Below are 27,828 nucleotides of genomic sequence, written 5' to 3' on the forward strand. Positions count from 1 at the left end.
TCCTCCGCACAGCTCTATCTATAGCCCACGCCTCACAACCACGTAAAATTGTTGGAGCCACTATATTTTAACTTTCTAAAAGGGGAAACAGAAGAAGGAGTCATGCGAGGAGTGCTCATCCTCCTTGAAGGCTCAGATTGGGGTGTCTAAATGTGTGTGAATGTAACCAAGATGAGAAAAAAAGAGAGATAAGTTGTATGTTTTAAGAAAGGAACCTGGATGTTTTGGCTCTGAGTGAAATGAAGCTCAATGGTAAAGGGGAAGAGTGGTTTGGGAATGTCTTGGGAGTAAAGTCAGGGTTTAGTAAGAGGACAAGAGCAAGGGAAGGAGTAGCACTACTCCTGAAACAGGATTTGTGGGAGTATGTGATAGAGTGTAAGAAAGTAAAATCTAGATTGATATGGGTAAAACTGAAAGTGGATGGAGAGAGATGGGTGATTATTGGTGCATATGCACCTGGACATGAGAAGAAAGATCATGAGAAGCAAGTGTTTTGGGAGCAGCTGAGTGAGTGGGCTAGTAGTTTTGATGCATGAGACCGGGTTATAGTGATGGGTGATTAGAATGCAAAGGTGAGTAATGTGGCTGTTGAGGAAATAATTGGTGTACATGGGGTGTTCAGTGTTGTAAATGGAAATGGTTAAAAGCTTGTAGATTTATGTGCTGAAAAAGGACTGGTGATTGGGAATACCTGGTTTAAAAAGAGAGATATACATAAGTATACATGTGTAAGCAGGAGAGATGGCCAGAGAGCGTTATTGGATTACGTGTTAATTGATGGGCTTACGAAAAAGAGACTTTTGGATGTTAATGTGCTGAGACCTGCAACTGGAGGGATTTCTGATCATTATCTTGTGGAGGCTAAGGTGAAGATTTGTAGAGGTTTTCAGAAAAGAAGAGAGAATGTTGGGGTGAAAAGAGTGGTGAGAGTAAGTGAGCTTGGGAAGGAGACTTGTGTGAGGAAGTATCAGGATAGACTGAGTACAGAATGGAAAAAGGTGAGAACAAAGGAGGTAAGGGGAGTGGGGGAGGAATGGGATGTATTTAGGGAAGCAGTGATGGCTTGCGCAAAAGCTGCTTGTGGCATGAGAAGCGTGGGAGGTGGGCAGATTAGAAAAGGTATTGAGTGGTGGGATGAAGAAGTAAGATTATTAGTGAAAGAGAAGAGAGAGGCATTTGGATGATTTTTGCAGGGAAATAATGCAAGTGAGTGGGAGATGTATAAAAGAAAGAGGCAGGAGGTCAAGAGAAAGGTGCAAGAGGTGAAAAAGAGGGCAAATGAGAGTTGAGGTGAGAGAGTATCATTAAATTTTAGGGAGAATAAAAAGATGTTTTGGAAGGAGGTAGATAAAGTGCGTAAGACAAGGGAACAAATGGGAACTTCAGTGAAGGGGGCAAGTGGGGAGGTGATAACAAGTAGTGGTGATGTGAGAAGGAGATGGAGTGAGTATTTTGAAGGTTTGCTGAATGTGTTTGATGATAGAGTGGCAGATATAGGTTGTTTTGGTCGAGATGGTGTGCAAAGTGGGAGGGTTAGGGAAAATGGTTTGGTAAACAGAGAAGAGGTAGTAAAAGCTTTGCGGAAGATGAAAGCCGGCAAGGCAGCAGGTTTGGATGGTATTGCAGTGGAATTTATTAAAAAAAGGGGTGACTATATTGTTGACTGGTTGGTAAGGTTATTTAATGTATGCATGACTCATGGTGAGGTGCCTGAGGATTGGCGGAATGCTTGCATACTGCCATTGTACAAAGGCAAAGGGGATAAGAGTGAGTGCTCAAATTACAGAGGTATAAGTTTTTCGAGTATTCCTGGTAAATTATATGGGAGGGTATTGATTGAGAGGGTGAAGGCATGTACAGAGCATCAGATTGGGGAAGAGCAGTGTGGTTTCAGAAGTGGTAGAGGATGTGTGGATCAGGTGTTTGCTTTGAAGAATGTATGTGAGAAATACTTAGAAAAGCAAATGGATTTGTATGTAGCATTTATGGATCTGGAGAAGGCATATGATAGAGTTGATAGAGATGCTCTGTGGAAGGTATTAAGAATATATGGTGTGGGAGGCAAGTTGTTAGAAGCAGTGAAAAGTTTTTATCGAGGATGTAAGGCATGTGTACGTGTAGGAAGAGAGGAAAGTGATTGGTTCTCTGTGAATGTAGGTTTGCGGCAGTGGTGTTTGATGTCTCCATGGTTGTTTAATTTGTTTATGGATGGGGTTGTTAGGGAGGTGAATGCAAGAGTTTTGGAAAGAGGGGCAAGTATGCAGTCTGTTGTGGATGAGAGAGCTTGGAAAGCGAGTCAGTTGTTGTTCGCTGATGATACAGCGCTGGTGGCTGATTCATGTGAGAAACTGCAGAAGCTGGTGACTGAGTTTGGTAAAGTGTGTGAAAGAAGAAAGTTAAGAGTAAATGTGAATAAGAGCAAGGTTATTAGGTACAGTACGGTTGAGGGTTAAGTCAATTTTGAGGTAAGTTTGAATGGAGAAAAACTGGAGGAAGTAAAGTGTTTTAGATATCTGGGAGTGGATTTGGCAGTGGATGGAACCATGGAAGCAGCAGTTAATCATAGGATGGGGGACGGGGTGAAAATTCTGGGAGCGTTGAAGAATGTTTGGAAGTCGAGAACATTATCTCGGAAAGCAAAAATAGGTATGTTTGAAGGAATAGTGGTTCCAACAATGTTATATGGTTGTGAGGCATGGGCTATGGATAGAGTTGTGTGGAGGGGTGGATGTGCTGGAAATGAGATGTTTGAGGACAATATGTGGTGTGAGGTGGTTTGATCAAGTAAGCAATAATAGGGTAAGAGAGATGTTTGGCAATGTAAAGAGTGTGGTTGAGAGAGCCGAAGAGGGTGTTTTGAAATGGTTTGGTCACATGGAGAGAATGAGTGAGGAAAAATTGATCAAGAGGATATATGTGTCAGAGATGGAGGGAATGAGGAGAAGTGGGAGACCAAATCGGAGGTGGAAAAATGGAGTGGAAAAGATTTTGAGTGATCGAGGCCTGAACATACAGGAAGGTGAAAGGTGTGCAAGGAATAGAGTGAATTGGAACGATGTGGTATACCGGGGTTGATGTGCTGTCAGTGGATTGAACCAGGGCATGTGAAGCATCTGGGGTAAACCATGGAAAGTTCTGTGGGCCTGGATATGGAAAGGGAGCTGTGGTTTCATTGCATAATTACATGACAGCTAGAGACTGAGTGTGAACAAAAGTGTTCTTTGTTGTCTTTTCTAGCGCTACCTCGCACACATGAGGGGGGAGGGGGTTGTTATTTCATGTGTGGCGAGGTGGCAATGAGAATGAATAAAGGCAGACAGTATGAATTTATGTACATGTGTATATATGTATATGTCTGTGTGTGTATATATATGCATATGTTAAGATGCATCGGTATGTATATTTGCGTGTGTGTGGACGTGTATATATATATACATGTGTATAGGGGTGGGTTGGGCCATTCTTTCGTCTGTTTCCTTGCGCTACCTCGCTAACGCAGAGACAGTGACAATGCAAAATGAATAAAAAATAAATGGATATAAAGATATTCATATAATTTATCCTTGGGGATAGGGGAGAAAGAATACTTCCCACGTATTCCCTGTGTGTCGTAGAAGGTGACTAAAAGGGAAGGGAGCGGGGGGCTGGAAATCCTCCCCTCTCGTTTTTTTTTAATTTTCCAAAAGAAGGAACAGAGAAGGGGGCCAGGTGAGGATATTCCCTCAAAGGCCCAGTCCTCTGTGCTTAATGCTACCTCAATAATGTGGGAAATGGCGAATAGTTAGTTTGATTATATATATGGGGGAACATTGGTGAAGGGGGCCAGTGGGGAGGTAATAACAAGTAGTTGTGATGTGAGGAGTTGGAGTGAGTATTTTGAAGGCTTTTTCAATGTGTTAGATGATAGAGTGGCAGATATAGGGTATTTTGGTCGAGGTGGTGTGCAAAGTGAGAGGGTTAGGGAGAATGATTTGGTAAATAGAGAAGAGGTAGTGAAAGCTTTGCAGGAGATGAAAGCTGGCAAGGTGGTAGGTTTGGATGGTATTGCTTTGGAATTTATTAAAAAAGGGAGTGACTGTGTTGTTGACTGGTTGGTAAGGATGTTTAATGTATGTATGGCTCATGGTGAGGTACCTGTGGATTGGTGGAATGCATGCATGGTACCATTGTACAAAGGCAAAGGGGATAAAGGTGAGTGCTCAGATTATAGAGGTATAAGTTTGTTGAGTATTCCTTGGAAATTATATGGGAGGGTATTGATTGAGTGGGTCAATGCATGTTCAGAGTATCAGATTGAGGAAGAGCAGTGTGGTGTCAGAAGTGTTAGAGGATGTGTGAATCTGGTGTTTGCTTTGAAGAATGTATGTGAGAAATACTTAGAAAAACAAATGGATTTGTATGTAGCATTTATGGATCTGGAGAAGGCATATGATAGAGTTGATAGAGATGCTCTGTGGAAGGTATTAAGAATATATGATGTGGGAGGCAAGTTGTTAGGAGCAGTGAAAAGTTTTTATCAAGGATGTAAGGCATTTGTACGTGTAGGAAGAGAGGAAAGTGATTGGTTCTCAGCGAATGTCTGTTTGCGGCAGTGGTGAGTGATGTCTCCATGCTTGTTTAATTTGTTTATGGATGGGGTTGTTAGGGAGGTGAATGCAAGAGTTTTGGAAAGAGGGCAAGTATGCAATCTGTAGTGGATGAGAGAGCTTGGGAAGTGAGTCAGTTGTTGTTCGCTCATGATACAGTGCTGTAGCTGATTCATGTGAGAAACTGCAGAAGCTTGTGACTGAGTTTGGTAAAGTGTGTGAAAGAAGAAAGCTGAGAGTAAATGTGAATAAGAGTAAGGTTATTAGGTACAGTAGGGTTGAGAGACAAGGCAATTGTGAGGTATGTTAGGAAGGAGAAAAGTTGGAGGAAGTGAAGTGTTTTAGATATCTGGGAGTGGATTTGGCAGTGGATGGAACCATGGAAGTGGAAGTGAATCATAGGGTGGGGGAGGGGGGAAAGTTCTGGGAGCGTTGGAAAATGTGTGGAAGGCAAGAACATTATCTCAGAGAGCAAAAATGGGTGTGTGTGAAGGAATAGTGGTTCCAACAATGTTATATCATTGCGAGGTGTGGGCTATGGATAGTTGTGCGGTGGAGGGTGGATGTGCTGGAAATGAGATGTTTGAGGACAATATGTGGTGTGAGGTGGTTTTATCGAGTAAGTAATGAAAGGGTAAGAGAGATGTGTGGTAATAAAAAGAGTGTGATTGAAAGAGCAGAAGAGGGTGTTTTGAAATGGTTTGGTCTCATGGAGAGAATGAGTGAGGAAAGATTGACAAAGAGGATATATGTGCTAGAGATGGAGGGAACGAGGAGAAGTGGGAGACCAAATTGGAAGGATTGGAGGTGGTAATAAAAAGAGTGTGGTTGAAAGAAAATTGGAGGTGGAAGGATGGAGTGGAAAAGATTTTGAGGAATCAGGGCCTGAACATTCAGGAGGGTGAAAGGCATGCATGGAATAGAGTGAATTGTGATGGTATACTGGGGTGGACGTGCTGTCAATGGATTGAACCACAGCATGTGAAGTGTTTGGGGTAGACCATAGAAAGTTCTGTGTCCTTGGATGTGGAAAGGGAGCTGTGGTTTCGTACTATTATACATTACAGCTAGAGACTAAGAGTGAACGAATGTCGCCTTTGTTGTCTTTTCCCAGCACTACCTCGCACACATGCGTAGAGCAGTGGAGATGGGAATGAATAAAGGCAGCAAGTATGAATTATGTGCATGTATATATATATATATATATATATATATATATATATATATATATATATATATATATATATATATTATTTTTTTTTTTTTATTATACTTTGTCGCTGTCTCCCGCGTTTGCGAGGTAGCGCAAGGAAACAGACAAAAGCAATGGCCCAACCCCCCCCCCATACACATGTATATATATACGTCCACACACGCAAATATACATACCTACACAGCTTTCCATGGTTTACCCCAGACGCTTCACATGCCTTGATTCAATCCACTGACAGCACATCAACCCCGGTATACCACATCGCTCCAATTCACTCTATTCCTTGCCCTCCTTACACCCTCTTGCATGTTCAGGCCCCGATCACACAAAATCTTTTTCACTCCATCTTTCCACCTCCAATTTGGTCTCCCTCTTCTCCTCGTTCCCTCCACCTCCGACACATATATCCTCTTGGTCAATCTTTCCTCACTCATTCTCTCCATGTGCCCAAACCACTTCAAAACACCCTCTTCTGCTCTCTCAACCACGCTCTTTTTATTTCCACACATCTCTCTTACCCTTACGTTACTCACTCGATCAAACCACCTCACACCACACATTGTCCTCATACATCTCATTTCCAGCACATCCATCCTCCTGCGCACAACTCTATCCATAGCCCACGCCTCGCAACCATACAACATTGTTGGAACCACTATTCCTTCAAACATACCCATTTTTGCTTCCCGAGATAATGGTCTCGACTTCCACACATTCTTCAAGGCCCCCATAATTTTCGCCCCCTCCCCCACCCTATGATCCACTTCCGCTTCCATGGATCCATCCGCTGCCAGATCCACTCCCAGATATCTAAAACACTTCACTTCCTCCAGTTTTTCTCCATTCAAACTCACCTCCCAATTGACTTGACCCTCAACCCTACTGTACCTAATAACCTTGCTCTTATTCACATTTACTCTTAACTTTCTTCTTCCACACACTTTACCAAACTCAGTCACCAGCTTCTGCAGTTTCTCACATGAATCAGCCACCAGCGCTGTATCATCAGCGAACAACAACTGACTCACTTCCCAAGCTCTCTCATCCCCAACAGACTTCATACTTGCCCCTCTTTCCAAAACTCTTGCATTTACCTCCCTAACAACCCCATCCATAAACAAATTAAACAACCATGGAGACATCACACACCCCTGCCGCAAACCTGCAGCAGGTTTGGATGGTATTGCAGTGGAATTTATTAAAAAAGGGGGTGACTGTATTGTTGACTGGTTGGTAAGGTTATTTAATGTATGTATGACTCATGGTGAGGTGCCTGAGGATTGGCGGAATGCGTGCATAGTGCCATTGTACAAAGGCAAAGGGGATAAGAGTGAGTGCTCAAATTACAGAGGTATAAGTTTGTTGTGTATTCTTGGTAAATTATATGGGAGGGTATTGATTGAGAGGGTGAAGGCATGTACAGAGCATCAGATTGGGGAAGAGCAGTGTGGTTTCAGAAGTGGTAGAGGATGTGTGGATCAGGTGTTTGCTTTGAAGAATGTATGTGAGAAATACTTAGAAAAGCAAATTGATTTGTATGTAGCATTTATGGATCTGGAGAAGGCATATGATAGAGTTGATAGAGATGCTCTGTGGAAGGTATTAAGAATATATGGTGTGGGAGGAAAGTTGTTAGAAGCAGTGAAAAGTTTTTATCGAGGATGTAAGGCATGTGTACGTGTAGGAAGAGAGGATATATATATATATATATATATATATATATATATATATATATATATATATATATATATATATATATACTGAGTACAGAATGGAAAAAGGTGAGAACAATGGAAGTAAGGGGAGTGGGGGAGGAATGGGATGTATTTAGGGAATCAGTGATGGATTGCGCAAAAGATACTTGTGGCATGAGAAGAGTGGGAGATGGGTTGATTAGAGAGGGTAGTGAGTGGTGGGATGAAGAAGTAAGATTATTAGTGAAAGAGAAGAGAGAGGCATTTGGACGACTTTTGCAGGGAAAAAATGCAATTGAATGGGAGATGTATAAAAGAAAGAGACAGGAGGTCAAGAGAAAGGTGCAAGAGGTGAAAAAGAGGGCAAATGAGAGTTGGGGTTAGAGAGTACCATTAAATTTTAGGGAGAATAAAAAGATGTTCTGGAAGGAGGTAAATAAAGTGCGTAAGACAAGGGAGCAAATGGGAACTTCAGTGAAGGACGCAAATGGGGAGGTGATAACAAGTAGTGGTGATGTGCGAAGGAGATGGAGTGAGTGTTTTGAAGGTTTGTTGAATGTGTTTGATGATAGAGTGGCAGATATAGGGTGTTTTGGTCGAGGTGGTGTGCAAAGTGAGAGGGTTAGGGAAAATATAGAAATATATATTTATATATATATATCAAATACCTTCTCCAGATCCATATTTTGCTTTGTCACTGTCTCCCGTGTCAGCGAGGTAGCACAAGGAAACAGATGGAAGAATGGCCCAACCCACCCACATACACATGTATATACATACACGTCCACACACACAAATATACATACCTATTCATCTCAACATATACATATATATACACACACAGACATATACATATACACACATGTACATAATTCATACTGTCTGACTTCATTCATTCCCATCGCCACCTCGCCACACATGAAATAACAACCCCCTCCCCACAAATGTGCACAAGGTAGTGCTAGGAAAAAAAAAAAAAACAAAGGCCACATTCATTTACACTCAGTCTCTGGCTGTCATGTAATGATGCGCTGAAACCACAGCTCCCTTTCCACATCCAGGCCCCACAGAACTTTCCATGGTTTACCCCTCACGCTACATATTGTCCTCAAACATCTCATTTCCAGCACATCCACCCTCCTGCGCACAACTCTATCCATAGCCCACGCCTCGCAACCATGCAACATTGTTGGAACCACTATTCCTTCAAACATACCCATTTTTGCATATCGAGATGATGTTCTCGACTTCCACACATTCTTCAACACTCCCAGGATTTTCGCCCCCTCCCCCACCATATGATCCACTTCCGCTTCCATGGTTCCATCCTCTGCCAAATCCACTCCCAGATATCTAAAACACTTTACTTCCTCCAGTTTTTCTCCATTCAAACTTACCTCCCAATTGACTTGACCCTCAACCCTACTGTACGTAATAACCTTGCTCTTATTTACATTTACTCTCAACTTTCTTCTTTCACACACTTTACCAAACTCAGTCACCAGCTTCTGCAGTTTCTCACATGAATCATCCACCAGCACTGTATCATCAGTGAACAACAACTGACTCTCTTCCAAAGCTCTCTCATCCACAACAGACTGCATACTTGCCCCTCTTTCCAAAACTCTTGCATTCACCTCCCTAACAACCCCATCCATAAACAAATTAAACAACCACGGAGACATCACACACCCCTGCCACAAACCTGCATTCACTGAGAACCAATCACTTTCCTCTCTTCCTACACGTACACATGCCTTACATCCTCGATAAAAACTTTTCACTGCTTCTAACAACTTGCCTCCCACACCATATATTTTTAACACCTTCTACAGAGCATCTCTATCATTTCTATCATATACCTTCAACAGATCCATAAATGCTACATACAAATCCATTTGCTTTTCTAAGTATTTCTCACATACATTCTTCAAAGCAAACACCTGATCCACACATCCTCTACCACTTCTGAAACCACACTGCTCTTCCCCAATCTGATGCTCTGTACATACCTTCAACCTCTCAATCAATACCCTCCTATATAATTTACCAGGAATACTCAACAAACTTGTACCTCTGTAATTTGAGCACTCTTATCCCCCTTGCCTTTGTACAATGGCACTATGCAAGCATTCCGCCAATCCTCAGGCACCTCACCATGAATCATACATACATTAAATAACCTTACCAACCAGTCAACAATACAGTCACCCTGTTTTTTAATAAATTCCACTGCAATACCATCCAAACCTGCTGTCTTGCCGGCTTTCATCTTCTGCAAAGCTTTTACTTCCTCTTCTCTGTTTACCAAATCATTTTCCCTAACCCTCTCACTTTGCACACCACCTCGACCACAATACCCTATATCTGCCACTCTATCAACAAACACGTTCAACAATATATATTTTTTTTTTTTTTTTTTTTTTTTTTTTTTTATACTTAGTCGCTGTCTCCCGCGTTTGCGAGGTAGCGCAAGGAAACAGACGAAAGAAATGGCCCCCCCCCATACACATGTACATACACACGTCCACACACGCAAATATACATACCTACACAGCTTTCCATGGTTTACCCCAGACGCTTCACATGCCCTGATTCAATCCACTGACAGCACGTCAACCCCTGTATACCACATGACTCCAATTCACTCTATTTCTTGCCCTCCTTTCACCCTCCTGCATGTTCAGGCCCCGATCACACAAAATCTTTTTCACTCCATCTTTCCACCTCCAATTTGGTCTCCCTCTTCTCCTCGTTCCCTCCACCTCCGACACATATATCCTCTTGGTCAATCTCTCCTCACTCATTCTCTCCATGTGCCCAAACCATTTCACAACACCCTCTTCTGCTCTCTCAACCACGCTCTTTTTATTTCCACACATCTCTCTTACCCTTACGTTACTTACTCGATCAAACCACCTCACACCACACATTGTCCTCAAACATCTCATTTCCAGCACATCCATCCTCCTGCGCACATCTCTATCCATAGCCCACGCCTCGCAACCATACAGCATTGTTGGAACCACTATTCCCTCAAACATACCCATTTTTGCTTTCCGAGATAATATTCTCGACTTCCACACATTTTTCAAGGCTCCCAAAATTTTCGCCCCCTCCCCCACCCTATGATCCACTTCCGCTTCCATGGTTCCATCCGCTGACAGATCCACTCCCAGATATCTAAAACACTTCACTTCCTCCAGTTTTTCTCCATTCAAACTCACCTCCCAATTGACTTGACCCTCACCCCTACTGTACCTAATAACCTTGCTCTTATTCACATTTACTCTCAACTTTCTTCTTCCACACACTTTACCAAACTCAGTCACCAGCTTCTGCAGTTTCTCACATGAATCAGCCACCAGCGCTGTATCATCAGCGAACAACAATTGACTCACTTCCCAAGCTCTCACATCCCCAACAGACTTCATACTTGCCCCTCTTTCCAGGACTCTTGCATTTACCTCCCTTACAACCCCATCCATAAACAAATTAAACAACCATGGAGACATCACACACCCCTGCCGCAAACCTACATTCACTGAGAACCAATCACTTTCCTCTCTTCCTACACGTACACATGCCTTACATCCTCGATAAAAACTTTTCACTGCTTCTAACAACTTGCCTCCCACACCATATATTCTTAATACCTTCCATAGAGCATCTCTATCAACTCTATCATATGCCTTCTCCAGATCCATAAATGCTACATACAAATCCATTTGCTTTTCTAAGTATTTCTCACATACATTCTTCAAAGCAAACACCTGATCCACACATCCTCTACCACTTCTGAAACCGCACTGCTCTTCCCCAATCTGATGCTCTGTACATGCCTTCACCCTCTCAATCAATACCCTCCCATATAATTTACCAGGAATACTCAACAAACTTATACCTCTGTAATTTGAGCACTCACTCTTATCCCCTTTGCCTTTGTACAATGGCACTATGCACGCATTCCGCCAATCCTCAGGCACCTCACCATGAGTCATACATACATTAAATAACCTTACCAACCAGTCAACAATACAGTCACCCCCTTTCTTAATAAATTCCACTGCAATACCATCCAAACCTGCTGCCTTGCCGGCTTTCATCTTCCGCAAAGCTTTTACTACCTCTTCTCTGTTTACCAAATCATTTTCCCTAACCCTCTCACTTTGCACACCACCTCGACCAAAACACCCTATATCTGCCACTCTGTCATCAGACACATTCAACAAACCTTCAAAATACTCATTCCATCTCCTTCTCACATCACCGCTACTTGTTATCACCTCCCCATTTACGCCCTTCACTGAAGTTCCCATTTGCTCCCTTGTCTTACGCATCCTATTTACCTCCTTCCAGAACATCTTTTTATTCTCCCTAAAATTTACTGATAGTCTCTCACCCCAACTCTCATTTGCCCTTTTTTTCACCTCTTGCACCTTTCTCTTGACCTCCTGTCTCTTTCTTTTATACTTCTCCCACTCAATTGCATTTTTTCCCTGCAAAAATCGTCCAAATGCCTCTCTCTTCTCTTTCACTAATACTCTTACTTCTTCATCCCACCACTCACTACCCTTTCTAAACAGCCCACCTCCCACTCTTCTCATGCCACAAGCATCTTTTGCGCAATCCATCACTGATTCCCTAAATACATCCCATTCCTCCCCGACTCCCCTTACTTCCATTGTTCTCACCTTTTTCCATTCTGTACACAGTCTCTCCTGGTACTTCCCCACACAGGTCTCCTTCCCAAGCTCACTTACTCTCACCACCTTCTTCACCCCAATATATATATATATATTTATTTATTTTATTTTATTTATTACACTTTGTCGCTGTCTCCCACGTTAGCGAGGTAGCGCAAGGAAACAGACGAAAGAATAGCCCAACCCACATACACATGTATGTATATACACATCCACACGCACACATATACATACCTATACATCTCAACGTATACATATATATACACACACAGACATATACATATATACACATGTACATAATTCATACTCTCTGCCCTTATTCATCCCCGTCGCCATATATATATATATATATATATATATATATATATATATATATATATATATATATATATATATATATATATATGTATTATATTTTATTTTGCTTTGGCGCTGTCTACCGCGTTTGCGAGGTAGCGCAAGGAAACAGACAAAAGAAATGGCCCAACCCACCCCCATACACATGTATATACATGCACGTCCACACACGCAAATATACATACCTATACATCTCAATGTACACATATATATACACACACAGACACATACATATATACCCATGCACACAATTCACACTGTCTGCCTTTATTCATTCCCATCGCCACCTCGCCACACATGGAATACCATCCCCCTCCACCCTCATGTATGCGAGGTAGCGCTAGGAAAAATCAACAAAGGCCCCATTCGTTCACAATCATTCTCTAGCTGCCATACAATAATGCCCGAAACCACAGCTCCCTTTCCACATCCAGGCCCCACACAACTTTCCATGGTTTACCCCAGACGCTTCACATGCCCTGATTCAATCCACTGACAGCATGTCAACCCCGGTATACCACATCGATCCAATTCACTCTATTCCTTGCCCGCCTTTCACCCTCCTGCATGTTCAGGCCCCAATCACTCAAAATCTTTTTCACTCCATCTTTCCACCTCCAATTTGGTCTCCCACTTCTCCTCGTTCCCTCCACCTCCGACACATATATCCTCTTGGTCAATCTTTCCTCACTCATTCTCTCCATGTGCCAAAACCATTTCAAAACACCCTCTTCTGCTCTCTCAACCACGCTCGTTTTATTTCCACACATCTCTCTTACCCTTACATTACTTACTCGATCAAACCACCTCACACCACATATTGTCCTCAAACATCTCATTTCCAGCACATCCACCCTCCTGCACACAACTCTATCCATAGCCCACGCCTCGCAACCATACAACATTGTTGGAACCACTATGCCTTCAAACATACTCATTTTTGCTTTCCGAGATAATGTTCTCGACTTCCACACATTCTTCAAGGCTCCCAGGATTTTCGCCCCCTCCCCCACCCTATGATTCACTTCCGCTTCCATGGTTCCATCCGCTGCCAGTTCCACTCCCAGATATCTAAAACACTTTACTTCCTCCAGTTTTTCTCCATTCAAACTTACCTTCCAATTGACTTGACCCTCAACCCTACTGTACCTAATAACCTTGCTCTTATTCACATTTACTATTAACTTTCTTCTTTCACACACTTTACCAAACTCAGTCACCAGCTTCTGCAGTTTCTCACATGAATCAGCCACCAGCGCTGTATCATCAGCGAACAACAACTGACTCACTTCCCAAGCTCTCTCATTCACAACAGACTTCATACTTGCCCCTCTTTCCAAAACTCTTGCATTCACCTCCCTAACAACCCCATCCATAAACAAATTAAACAACCACGGAGACATCACACACCCCTGCCGCAAACCTACATTCACTGAGAACCAATCACTTTCCTCTCTTCCTACACGTACACATGCCTTACATCCTCGATAAAAACTTTTCACTGCTTCTAACAACTTGCCTCCCACACCATATATTCTTAATACCTTCCACAGAGCATCTCTATCAACTCTATCATATGCCTTCTCCAGATCCATAAATGCTACATACAAATCCATTTGCTTTTCTAAGTATTTCTCACATACATTCTTCAAAGCAAACACCTGATCCACACATCCTCTACCACTTCTGAAACCACACTGCTCTTCCCCAATCTGGTGCTCTGCACATGCCTTCACCCTCTCAATCAGTACCCTCCCATATAATTTACCAGGAATACTCAACAAACTTATACCTCTGTAATTTGAGCACTCACTCTTATCCCCTTTGCCTTTGTACAATGGCACTATGCAAGCATTCTGCCAATCCTCAGGCACCTCACCATGAGTCATACGGGAGGGAGCGGGAGGCTGGAAATCCTCCCCTCTCTTTTTTTTTCCAAAAGAAGAAACAGAGAAGGGGGCCAGTTGAGGATATTCCCTCAAAGGCCCAGTCCTCATCCTCTGTTCTTAACGCTACCTCGCTAATGCGGGAAATGGTGATTAGTATGAAAAAAAAAAAATATATATTTTTTTTTATCTATTTATTATACTTAGTAGCTGTCTCCTGCATTAGTGAGGCAGTGCAAAGAAACTGATGAGAGAATGGCCCAACCCACCCACATACACGTGTATATACATAAACGCCCACGCACGCACACATACATTTTCAGCATATACATATACAGATATATATACACATGTACATATTCATATTATAATACAAAACATACACACACAACATATCTAGATATTATGACATTCATAGATTACCAGAATGACTGAAATCAAAATGAAAGGAGAAAAGAAAGATGAATGAATCACAGTATAGGTTGTGGAGGTTGGCTGAGTAAGAGTCTGTTTATGCTTGACGTTTAAGTCAGCCACCATGTGGGGACAGGACCATAAAGGACCCACTTACCACTTCCTGGTTGGAGGAGGGTCAGTCAACCTTGAAGGACATACAAACTGTCTTTGGATTTTCATCATATTTCAGTTCGAGAAGGAAAATTTTGTATTACAACTTTCATCATAAATCATGGCCAGAAGGTTAAGCCATGTAAACTGAAAATTTTATTAATTAGAAACTGTTTCCTTTGAGAGAGACTTTGACAAAGTATAGAAAAAGAGATGGTTAAAAGCCCTCGTTAGTACAAAAATGTAGTTGATAATGCTGATGTTAGGTAATGATAATGTTGGTTGTCTCCACTAGCTAATGTATTTTGGATTGATTAGCTGTATTTCATGGATTGATTAGCTTACTGTATTTTGTTACCTTTCTTTATGCTTGTGCACCTACCATTGTTGTTTAATTCATTTGTATTAAATAGTTTTGTTGCATGTGTCATGCGGTGCTATAAGGATTGAGATGTGGCTTATATTATCTATTAAGTTTTTCTTTTGTAAGTGGTTGTGAGCTTAATTTAGCTAGTGGTTGTTAGCCTAATTTAGCTGATATTTCAAGTTATAAAGTGCTATTGATATTTCTTATACTTTGTCGGGAAAGGATGGTGCCATCGCTTGATTGGTGGCTTAAGATATTGATTTTTTGTGGGCTGTTATCCTTGGTATACTTATGAATGCATTAGTTATTTAGAACTCCAGTGGACTTCTATTATGATCTATGTTTGTCATTAGTCTTTTGTAGTCTATTTTGTGTAATGTTAGCATGAGAATGTAGTTGGTACTGTATGTAACTATGATCATTAAATGGCTTAAAATCTTCATGTATTGTTGTTAATACCTCTTTCATGTCATATCAAGATTTTTGCAGCTTCTGTTAAGTAAGAAATGTGTATTAGGGATTTTGTGTGAGAGAAAAATTTTCATCATTTTTTTTGTTAGTGTAATAGTACACTTTGGTAGTAGTCTTATATTTGTATAGTAATATTTCCAGAATTAGAATTATCTGAAATCAAATGGACTCAAGCACACTAATGACATTGTATGAGTAATGTGTGTATTTTATTATGTATAAGATTTACATATACTATAATAGTATAGCTTATTTTGTATTTATTTTGTATGATACTATATTCTTTGTAGACTCGGTATTATTTATATTTTTTTGCTGAATTTTGTTGAAATTATATGTTGTAAATTTATCTTTCTTGGGTTTTGTTGGGATGTTATTTGAAGTGTAATTGTGCCCATGCTCCATCATAATCAAGTAAATGTTAAGGAATGGTTAAAGCTGTTAAGTATTTGATTTAACTCCATATTTTTGAGATATTCTTGAAATTTAAATATTTTCAAAATGAACCAAAAATAGGCATATCACAAAACTACTGTTACAGTAGCCTGCATATTGTTACAGTATGATGATATATAGGCTTGTTTTTTGTTTTTTAATCTTTTTCCTAGATAACTAACATCAAGTATACCTTATATGTTTCTCATGAGTCTTTAGATACATGCTATTACTTTTGGAATAGAAGTGACAGGTATGATACTTTGCAGTTTCTGAGTGACGACAACTGGTAAAGGTTTCTTCAGTCAATGGTGAATAGATTTACATGTAATATCAGATATTTCTGCCTTCCCTACTGTACATGCAAAACCTTGTTATCAGAATTTGGGAGTCACATTATGTGACACAAGAGTAATGTGTGGAATCTTCTCTTGCAGGTGTTGTGAAGGTCACAGGAAAGAGAAGAAGCAAAAAGGAGAGGAGAGATGATCGGAACATTCCAGATAGTCGCTTAGAAAATAATGGAATTCTTGTCTTTTGCATGTCTTCTTGAAAGGCGTGATAAGATGTGATAAAATCATTGTAAATGCTTGAACTCCCTTACCCTCTGTCTAAAAATGTTGATTATTGAAACCTTTCACTAGTAAAGAAACTGCTGTGTGTTGTGTCTTTCACATATGCAATCCTGCTTTGGCTGCATTTAAGTGGAATGCTCCTTTTCTCATGTACGTTATGAAATTAGATTAACTTTTCTCTTGTCAGGGAATGAAGGAAGATGAAAAAGTAATTGGGGATCATTCTGACAGTAGAATGTGAGATGTTGCCCTCTGCCTCTTCCCCAGTAGAATCTGCATCAACCCCAGTGAACCTCACAGGCAACCTTGCCTGTCAGCCTCAGCCTTTAGGCCATGCAGAGGCTGGGCAGGTAGTAGATGTTTCAAGAGAAGAATACCAGATTTCATCCACAGTGGATTTAGGGATGTGTGGTGTAGGTGAAACCAGCCAGGAGAGGGGGGATGTGATGCCCCCACCAGATTTATGTGCTAGTAAAAGACATAACTATGGTGAATTACTGAAGCAGAGTAGCATATCTTGTGATTCAGATACTGAGGCCACCAATGCTCAAGTTGCCTGTGATACTGAATTTGTAACAAGTTTATCACACAGCAAAGTTGCAAGGGAAGACGCAATGGAAGGAGCTTGGGGTGTTACTTCGCACTCCTGTGAAGAGTCTTCAGATGGGTTGGAAAATTCTTCAGGAGCAAGTGCAGCAGTGGGCACCAAGGCCAGTTTACCTGACTTGTGTGATACTAGCGGTACTTGCAGCAGAGTCCATCTCAGCAGTGATGTAGAAAGTGATTCTGGTAGAGATTTAAAGTATAATTTGTCATCTGTGGTTAGGGAAAGTCATTCCATGAATAGTTTTGAAAAGACATGTTCAGAGTCTCAGATAGATAACTTATGCAGAGGTGAAAATGGGGAGATGGAAGAGGAGGCTATTAATTCTAGTGTAAGCAATAATGGCAGTGAAACAATGTTTAATCAGAGTGAAAATGTGGATGAAAGATCTGCATCAACTGACAGTGCTAATGTAAGTGTTGTGAAATTTGAACCTTGTAATGTGGAAGGTGACAGTTTTCGAAAGGATGAAAGTTCCAATTATAGTGATGATAAGAACATAAGAGATGCAGCAGACACCAGTGAAAATATTGATATCAGTTCTAAGGATTTCTCTGACCTAGAAGGGGCGACTGGTCCCTTGGAAGACTATCTTGTTCATGATAACAAAGAGATATCTTTAGTGGCTTGTGGTATAACTCAGTGTGATCCAAGTTTTCATCATGATGTTGAGATGGCTGTTCTCACGGAAGATGAACAGGGCATCAACTTAATCAGGCACAATCTTCACCACTCCAGTCACCCAATGTTTAATAAATGGCCATGTTACTTCTACATTACTCAAGAACACTTACAAAACTTCTCCATAGATTCTCATGGAAGACACATTGGATCTGTAAGGCTTTACAGTTATTGCTGTAGATGTGTTTTTTTGTATTATTCAGAACAGGTGGAAAATTTATTGATGTCTCCTTTTCATTGTATTGATCATATTATCTTTATTTTCTGAGCCTGATGGTAAACACAGGAATTGAGGGAATGTTAGTGCAGTTATTATTCTTTAGAGTATAGTTGAAGCAAAATCAGACAGGAAAACTAATCTATAATGAACTCAAATAATATGAGTGATCATACCCACCTCATTCATGAATGTTCAGCAATCTTTAAACAGTAATATGTAATATCAACAATTTGTCTTCATTTTCAAGCACCAGTCAGGGGCACCATCCCTCATGTTATCATCTTGGGATAATTGGTGGTTATTCCTTCCCCACTAAATATTCAGTTCAGATATTTGTATAATGATTGTACAGTTGCATTGTTGGTTGCCTTCTGTTCCTTTTATGTGAGGGCATAAGAGAACATCTCCAGATTATGCCAGATTACAGAGCTCCCATTCTTGTGTTGAGATTGTTACTATTGTAGCCAAGCTGATCATACCAAAGAGTTAGCAAGGTGACACCAGGGTAGTTGTACCTGACCTTGAGTTCTTATATCTGTTGCTAACTCTCAAGGACTGTACTGATGTTGATGAACTTAAACAGTGTAGTGCAGTATTTTTCATCAGTGTCTGCAGCATTATAGCATTGTTCTTGGAATGATGTATGACTTGGTGTACCAGTCAGCTAAAGAATTGAGTTAGGTCAATATTCTTCTTGGTAAAATTTGTATTGTATTTCAGTATGTTGCAGTTAATAGATTTCAAAATGGGCTTGTTGATGGTAAGATTTTTATTTCTGGTTACTTGGCCTAATGTTGCTGAGGCTTTGAATGAAGCTGTTTGGGGTAAGACTTTTTTTTTGTGTGTATATGGCTTTATAGCCATATCTCTTTGAGGGGAAAAACCATCCTTTATTTTTTCAGATTGTATGACCATTCAGTTCTTGGCAAGATCTAAGTTGGTTTTATATGACTTTCACCCTTCTTTTTTTGAGGAGGGCTATAGGACAAAATACATTTCCTAGCATTGTTTTAAGGATGTTGCAGAAATTAAGTAATAATTGTTTTAAACTGTCTTCCAAAGGTAAATATTTCTTTATAGTTACTTGTATCTCTCTCATCTCTTACTGGGACCACACTGGAGCCAGCTTAGCTGTTTGCTATCATTGACTTTCTCACTTCTGTAATGGCATCCTTGTAGGTCCAGGAGAGGTGCATATGAATTTTCTAACTAGTATACAAATATATTCTTATGTTGCATCTGTTTGCATACTTATATTGTTTGTTGATTATGTTACAATATGAAAACAAAACTTAGCAATGGTTTCAGTGATGTATTGTAGCCAGCATATAGATTTATTGCACTGTTTGTAGAACAGGGATTGGCAACAGTCCTCAGAGACTTCAGGGGAGGGTGTTTCATCACAGGATGGGATTGCTAAATCAACATTCCGGGCAGCTTGGTTTTGAATTGTTTGGTTCTAGGTAGGTGCATAATTTTTCATGATATTGATATTTAAAAGATATGCAGCTTAGGGTTAAATGCAAGTCTGTGAAATAGGTAATGCTGGCCATTTTCTTCACAGGGTATAGAACACTGAAAGCCAAGTCCTGTGCCACATATGATCCATGCTTAAGCAACTTGGAATCAGATCAGTGTAAGAGAAAGTTAGTGAAAAAGGACTAACTTACATAGAATACTCTGCTTTTTCTATATCAGATATTATACATTGGCAACTGGAGCCCTTTTTTCATGAAGCTAACAACTCTGTAGGCAGGGCCATGAAATGTCTTATCCACTAAAATGAGAACATTGATTGTAATGCAAGAAATCTTAGTGCTGACTGAGTCTTTGATCAAGCTGATTTTCGCGATAATAGGATGATGATGAGTCATGTTCTTTACAGTTAGGAATTTTCATTCTAAGCTAGCCACTAGTAGTTGGTATTATTATCAAATACATCTGACATTGATGTTTTAGGATATGGGTTTTCATCCACAATACATATTTAGAAGTGTAAGTTATTTATTTATTTTTCTTTATTGATACTACAGAAAACTTCTGTTATCCATAATTCGAGACAACAAAAAGTTCAAACCAACGTATGATATTCAATTTGTTTGTAACCTTCCAGTATAAAAAGAAAATTTAAGATAGAAAAGATACATAAAGATATTTCACACCACGCATGCACCACACCACAGCAATGAGTGTACTCACCACCTGGTGTTTTGTGGCACAAATCCCCCTTTCAGACATCTTTAGCAATTGTCTGACAGCTCCTGACACGTAAGAGGAATGTCTTAAGCCTCAAAAAGAAGATGGGGTTGTGCAGGAGGCTGACCAAAGGCGAGTCCAAGGCAGCACACATGGAGTTCATTAAGCAGCAGAAGATCGAAGCTTTTAATAGGGCTTATATGTTTACAAATATTAGTATTTCCCCTTTGTAAAACATTAACAAATAGGTAGAATATTTTAGAATGTGTGTGCAGTAGAAAGTGCACCAAACTTCTGTGAGGGTTGGGGGTGTTTAAGACACACATATGCATGCCATTATTTTTCATTAATCATTTTTTATTCTTATTATGTTAGCATGTATCAGGTAGTTGGATCACATGGAAAGTCACATAGATTCACAGTAAGTAATCTTACTCTCCAACGGTTGGTGATGTGGAGTTGAAATCTTACCTCAGGGAATACCAGAGCTAGGCACTGTGCGCGCCATACCCTCTCTGAGTCCTTAATCGTATTCCATGTGTTGGGCCAAGACTTTAGTGCCTCAAGACGGTAGTGACAGTGTGTTTCTCAGGACATGTTACCCAGTGCCTAAATGTACATATCTATTTATCTGATAAAAGTGCAAGGCGACTGGATCCTCATTTAAGTAACTATGGAAAGAAAGAAAGTCTGTTTCCTTCTTACAAGTGGTGGCAGTTCCATTAAGGACCAGCATGCTGATTATACTTCCAAGTGAAACAGCCTGACTCCTCTACTTGTCCTAAGGATGTGATTGTTGGTGATATCTGTTCTTTAGGCAATCATCAAGCCTTACATTTTTTTCAGTGTTACATATTTCTACATCTGCCATTCTGGCACTGCTGAAAGCCTACTTGACACATTTACAGTCCTGACACGTTTGTTCTGGGGACATGTTAGTGCATGCACAATACATCTTACTGCATTGTCTTGTCCTGCTCTGTTGTCACTGGGTCGCTGTGACAGGATATTAAGATGATGCCTCTTATACCCTCAGGCGTTCCTTAGGGCTGGCTTCACAGCAAAACCCTTCACACCTACAGGTGCTCCTGAGGGCTGGCTTTCTGCCAAAACCCCTCACACTGCAGGCATACCTGAGGGCTGGTGTCATGCCAAATCCTACATCCCTTGACGTCACACCAGAAAGGTGTCGTCATCACCCATTGTCATCCATGATGTCGCCTCAGGCATCACCACCGCCTCCCTTCCCTTCTGATGTCACCACGGCACTCCTGGGCATGCTGCTTCTCTTCATCATGTAGCCACAACCCGCCCACAGACTCCACCCACCAGCATACCCAGTTAGTTGTCTACTGGCCAGCATGCTGTCCACTTCTCCCTCTTGGACCAACCGCAGCACTCTGAAAGACATTTCACTCTACATAACAAAAATCTGACTAGGTTATCATGATGGTTTACCTAATGTGGTAAGCTCTTATAGTGGTACCTACTTGTTTGTACATTATGTTCAAGACTTCTTACTCTGCATATACATATTTGTACTGTTTATATGACTACTCATTTTATATATTGTTTTATATGTTGATGTGTCATAGTTAAAAAAGAAGCTAGAAATCTTAAGAAGTGCTGATGGTGGTGAAAGAGCATGAGCTTGCTAGAAAGTGTGCCAAAATTTCAGTGAGGGTTGGTGGGTGGTGTAAGCATGGGTCCTTGGAGAATGGCACCACAATCTTGCCAGTTATGTATGGATTTGTGCTACTTGTGTAATTTGGGTGTACCTGCTGATGTGATTTTTCCTACAACCCACTGTGTTATCCAAATGTCCTACATCATCATCATCTCCTACCCCAGAACCAGCAGTTGAATGGAAACGAACCTCTCTAACCATAGAAACAAAGCTACAAATCTTATTACCGTTAATACTGGTGAGAGAGCATCAGTGCTTGGGCATGCTTACACTCTGGGTGAATCTACATTCTGCAATGTAAAGAAGAATGCAGAGAGAATTCAAAGTGTTGTGGTTCACTACTCCACTGTCTACCAAGGTAACCACAAGGGCTAGAAGTCCATTTATGGAAAAGTTGGTGAAAATGCTTTCTTTGCACATAGAGCATGAGACAGAGAAGAAAAGCAGCCTTAGCAACCTTCAGCTCATGTCTAAAGCTCAGAGATATATGAGTGTTTATGGAAAGAAGACACTGTAGCTGAAACACAGCCATTTCAAACAGGCAAAGGATGGCTAGGTAAGTTATTTGATATCAGAAGCTACATGACTTGAAGGTAATGGGAAAATCCACCAGGGCTGTATGTGATTTCTTTATGTGTTAGGTTTTCACAGAATGTAGCCCCTGCTTAAAGTGAGGGATGGGCAATTTCTGAATTATGAATAGATTAAAGATGAAACTCAAATAACCAGTGTTTTTGTTATCTGCAATGACAAATTTCCTCGAGAAATTCGGATAACAGAAGTTTTACTGTAGTTAGTTTAACCTCCACCTGTTTTGATCATAAGACTACAAGTTAAACCTTTTCCACATCTGTATTTATTATACTTTGTCGCTGTCTCCGGCGTTAGCAAGGTAGCGCAAGGAAACAGACGAAAGAAGATGAAAGAATGGCCCAACCCTCCCACATACGCCCACACACTCACATATACATACATATACAATTCAATGTATACATACATATACATACACAGACATATACATATATACACATGTACAATTTCATACATACTGCCTTGACTCCCTCCCCCCATGTGCATGCAAGGTAGTGCTAGGAAAAGACAACTAAAGCCACATTTGTTCACACTCAGTCTCTAGCTGTCATGTGTAATGCACCGAAACTACAGCTCTCTTTCCACATCCAGGCCCCACAAAACTTTCCATGGTCTACCCCAGATGCTTCACATTCCCTGGTTCAGTCCATTGGCAGCACGTCCACCCTGGTATACCACATTGTTCCAATCCACTCTATTCCTTGCACGCCTTTCACCCTCCTGTATTTTTAGGCCCCGATTGCTCAAAATCCTTTTCACTCCATCCTTCCAACTCCAATTTGGTCTCCCACTTCTCCTCGTTCCCTCCACCTCTGACATATATAGCCTCTTTGTCAATCTTTTCTCACTCATTCTCTCCCTGTGACCAAACCATTTCAAAACACCCTCTTCTGCTCTCTCAACCACACTTTTTATTACCACACATCTCTCTTACCCTTTCATTACTTACTCGATCAAACCACCTCACACCACATATTGTCCTCAAACATCTCATTTCCAACACATCCACCCTCCTATGCACAACCCTATCTATAGCCCATGCCTTACAACCATATAACATTGTTGGAACCACTATTCCTTCAAACATAACCATTTTTGCTCTCTGAGATAACGTTCTCGCCTTCCACACATTCTTCAACACTCCCAGAACTTTCGCCCCCTCCCCCACCCTGTGACTCACTTCTGCTTCCTAGGTTCCATCCACTGCCAAATCCACTCCCAGATATCTAAAACACCTCACTTCCTCCAGTTTTTCTCCATTCAAACTTACCTCCCAATTGACTTGTCCCTCAACCCTATTTAACCTAATAACCTTGCTCTTATTCACATTTACTCTCAGCTTTCTTCTTTCACACACTTTACCAAACAAAGTCACCAACTTCTTCAGTTTCTCACTCAAATCAGCCACCAGCACTGTATCATCAGCAAACAACAACTGACTCACTTCCCAAGCCCTCTCATCCACAACAGACTGCATACTTACCCCTCTCTCCAAAACTCTTGCATTCACCTCCCTAATAACCCCATCCACAAACAAATTAAACAATCATGGAGACATCACGCATCCCTGCCACAAACCGACATTCACTAAGAACCAGTCACTTTCCTCTATTCCTACTCGTGCACATGCCTTACATCCTCGATAAAAACTTTTCACTGCTTCTAGCAGCGTACCTCCCACACCATATACTCTTGATATCTTCCACAGAGCATCTCTATCAATTCTGTCATATGCCTTTCCCAGATCCATAAAAGCTACATACAAATCCATCTGTTTTTATAAACATTTCTCACATACATTCTTCAAAGCAAACACCTGATCCACACATCCTCTACCACTTCTGAAACCACACTGCTCCTTCCCAATGCCCAATACCCTCCCATATAATTTTCCAAGAATACTCAACAAACTTATACCTCAGTAATTTGAACACTCACTTTACCCCCTTTGCCTTTGTACAATGGCACTATGCATGCATTCCACCAATCCTCAGGCACTACACCATGAACCATACATACATTGAATATCCTCACCAACCAGTCAACAACACAGTCACCCCCTTTTTTAATAAGTTCTGTTGCAATGCCATTCAAACCCGCCGCTTTGCTGGCTTTCATCTTCTGCAAAGCTTTCACTTCCTCTTTTCTGTTTACCAAATCATTCTCCCTGACCCCCTCACTTCGCACACCACCTTGACCAAAACTCCCTATATCTGCCACTCTATGATCAAATACATTCAACAAACCTTCAAAATACTCATCCCATCTCCCTCTCACTTCACCACTACTTGTTATCACCTCCCCATTAACCCCCTTCACCGATGTTCCCACTTGTTCTTTTGTCTTACGAACTTTATTTACCTCCTTCCAAAACATCTTTTTATTCTCCCTAAAATTTAATGATACTCTCTCACCCCAACTCTCATTTGCCCTCTTTTTCACTTCTTGCACCTTACTCTTGACCTCTTGCCTCTTTCTTTTATACATCTCCCAGTCATTTGCACTGTTTCCCTGCAAAATCATCCAAATGCCTCTCTCATCTCTTTCACTAACAATCTTACTTCTTCATCTCACCATTCACTACCCTTTCTAATCTGCCCACCTCCCACCTTTCTCATGCCACAGGTATCTTTTGCGCAAGCCATCACTGCTCCCCTAGATACGTCCCATTCCTCCCCCACTATCCTTATGTCATGTGTTCTCACTTTTTTCCATTGTGCACTCAATCTCTCCTGGTACTTTTTCACACAAGTCTCCTTTCCAAGCTCACTTACTCTCACCACTGTCTTCACCCCAACATTCTCTCTTCTTTTCTGAAAACCTCTACATGTCTTCACCTTCACCTCCACAAGATAATGATCAGACATCCCTCCAGTTGCCCCTCTCAGCACATTAACATCCAAGTCTCTCTTTCACATGCCTGTCAATTAACAAGTAATCTAATAATGCTCTCTGGCCATCTCTATTACTTAAATACGTATACTTATGTATATCTCTCTTTTTAAACCAGGTATTCCCAATCACCAGTCCTTTTTCAGCACACAAATCTACAAGCTCTTTACCATTTCCATTTACAACACTGAACACCCCATGTACACCACTACTGCCACATTACTCACCTTTGCATTCAAATCACCCATCACTATAGCCTGGTCTCCTGCATCAAAGGTGCTAACACACTCACTCAGCTGCTCCCAAAACACTTGCCTCTCATGATCTTTCTTCTCATGACCAGGTGCATAGGCACCAATAATCACCCATCTCTCTCCATCCACTTTCAGTTTTACCCATATCAATTTAGAGTTTACTTTCTTACACTCTATCACATACTCCCACAACTCCTGCTTCAGTAGTGTTACTACTTCCTTTGCTCTTGTCCTCTCACCAACCCCTGACTTTACTCCTAAGACATTCCCAAACCACTCTTCCCCTTTACCCTTGAGCTTCGTTTCACTCAGAGCCAAAACATCCAGGTTCCTTTACTCAAACGTACTACCTGTCTCTCCTTTTTTCTCATTTTGGTTACATCCACACACATTTAGACACCCCAATCTGAGCCTTTGAGGAGGATGGGCAAAGGGGATAAGAGTGAGTGCTCAAATTACAGAGGTATAAGTTTGTTGAGTATTCCTGGTAAATTATATGGGAGGGTATTGATTGAGAGGGTGAAGGCATGTACAGAGCATCAGATTGGGGAAGAGCAGTGCGGTTTCAGAAGTGGTAGAGGATGTGTGGATCAGGTGTTTGCTTTGAAGAATGTATGTGAGAAATACTTAGAAAAGCAAATGGATTTGTATGTAGCATTTATGGATCTGGAGAAGGCATATGATAGAGTTGATAGAGATGCTCTGTGGAAGGTATTAAGAATATATGGTGTGGGAGGCAAGTTGTTAGAAGCAGTGAAAAGTTTTTATCGAGGATGTAAGGCATGTGTACGTGTAGGAAGAGAGGAAAGTGATTGGTTCTCAGTGAATGTAGGTTTGCGGCAGGGGTGTGTGATGTCTCCATGGTTGTTTAATTTGTTTATGGATGGGGTTGTTAGGGAAGTAAATGCAAGAGTCCTGGAAAGAGGGGCAAGTATGAAGACTGTTGGGGTTGAGAGAGCTTGGGAAGTGAGTCAGTTGTTGTTCGCTGATGATACAGCGCTGGTGGCTGATTCATGTGAGAAACTGCAGAAGCTGGTGACTGAGTTTGGTAAAGTGTGTGGAAGAAGAAAGTTAAGAGTAAATGTGAATAAGAGCAAGGTTATTAGGTACAGTAGGGTTGAGGGTCAAGTCAATTGGGAGGTGAGTTTGAATGGAGAAAAACTGGAGGAAGTGAAGTGTTTTAGATATCTGGGAGTGGATCTGTCAGCAGATGGAACCATGGAAGCGGAAGTGGATCATAGGGTGGGGGAGGGGGCGAAAATTTTGGGAGCCTTGAAAAATGTGTGGAAGTCGAGAACATTATCTCGGAAAGCAAAAATGGGTATGTTTGAAGGAATAGTGGTTCCAACAATGTTGTATGGTTGCGAGGCGTGGGCTATGGATAGAGTTGTGCGCAGGAGGATGGATGTGCTGGAAATGAGATGTTTGAGGACAATGTGTGGTGTGAGGTGGTTTGATCGAGTAAGTAACGTAAGGGTAAGAGAGATGTGTGGAAATAAAAAGAGCGTGGTTGAGAGAGCAGAAGAGGGTGTTTTGAAATGGTTTGGGCACATGGAGAGAATGAGTGAGGAAAGATTGACCAAGAGGATATATGTGTCGGAGGTGGAGGGAACGAGGAGAAGAGGGAGACCAAATTGGAGGTGGAAAGATGGAGTGAAAAAGATTTTGTGTGATCGGGGCCTGAACATGCAGGAGGGTGAAAGGAGGGCAAGGAATAGAGTGAATTGGAGCGATGTGGTATACAGGGGTTGACGTGCTGTCAGTGGAGTGAATCAAGGCATGTGAAGCGTCTGGGGTAAACCATGGAAAGCTGTGTAGGTATGTATATTTGCGTGTGTGGACGTGT

At 41.2% G+C, this 27,828-nt stretch overlaps 1 protein-coding gene across 3 annotated transcripts in view; it reads left to right on the plus strand.

Moving 5' to 3' along the window:
* The window catches only part of LOC139766123 (uncharacterized), a 309,760-nt gene that overhangs the window by 173,165 nt on the left and 108,767 nt on the right, over positions 1 to 27,828 (plus strand). For all 3 annotated transcript variants that reach the window (XM_071694350.1, XM_071694367.1, XM_071694359.1), the window contains one exon: positions 16,720 to 18,296. In XM_071694350.1, coding sequence (XP_071550451.1) covers positions 17,100 to 18,296 — 1,197 coding nt within the window. In that variant the 5' untranslated portion in view covers positions 16,720 to 17,099. The remainder of the gene's footprint in view (positions 1 to 16,719; positions 18,297 to 27,828) is intronic.

Source organism: Panulirus ornatus, chromosome 4 (assembly GCF_036320965.1).
Source record: "Panulirus ornatus isolate Po-2019 chromosome 4, ASM3632096v1, whole genome shotgun sequence".
Lineage (NCBI taxonomy): Eukaryota > Metazoa > Arthropoda > Malacostraca > Decapoda > Palinuridae > Panulirus > Panulirus ornatus.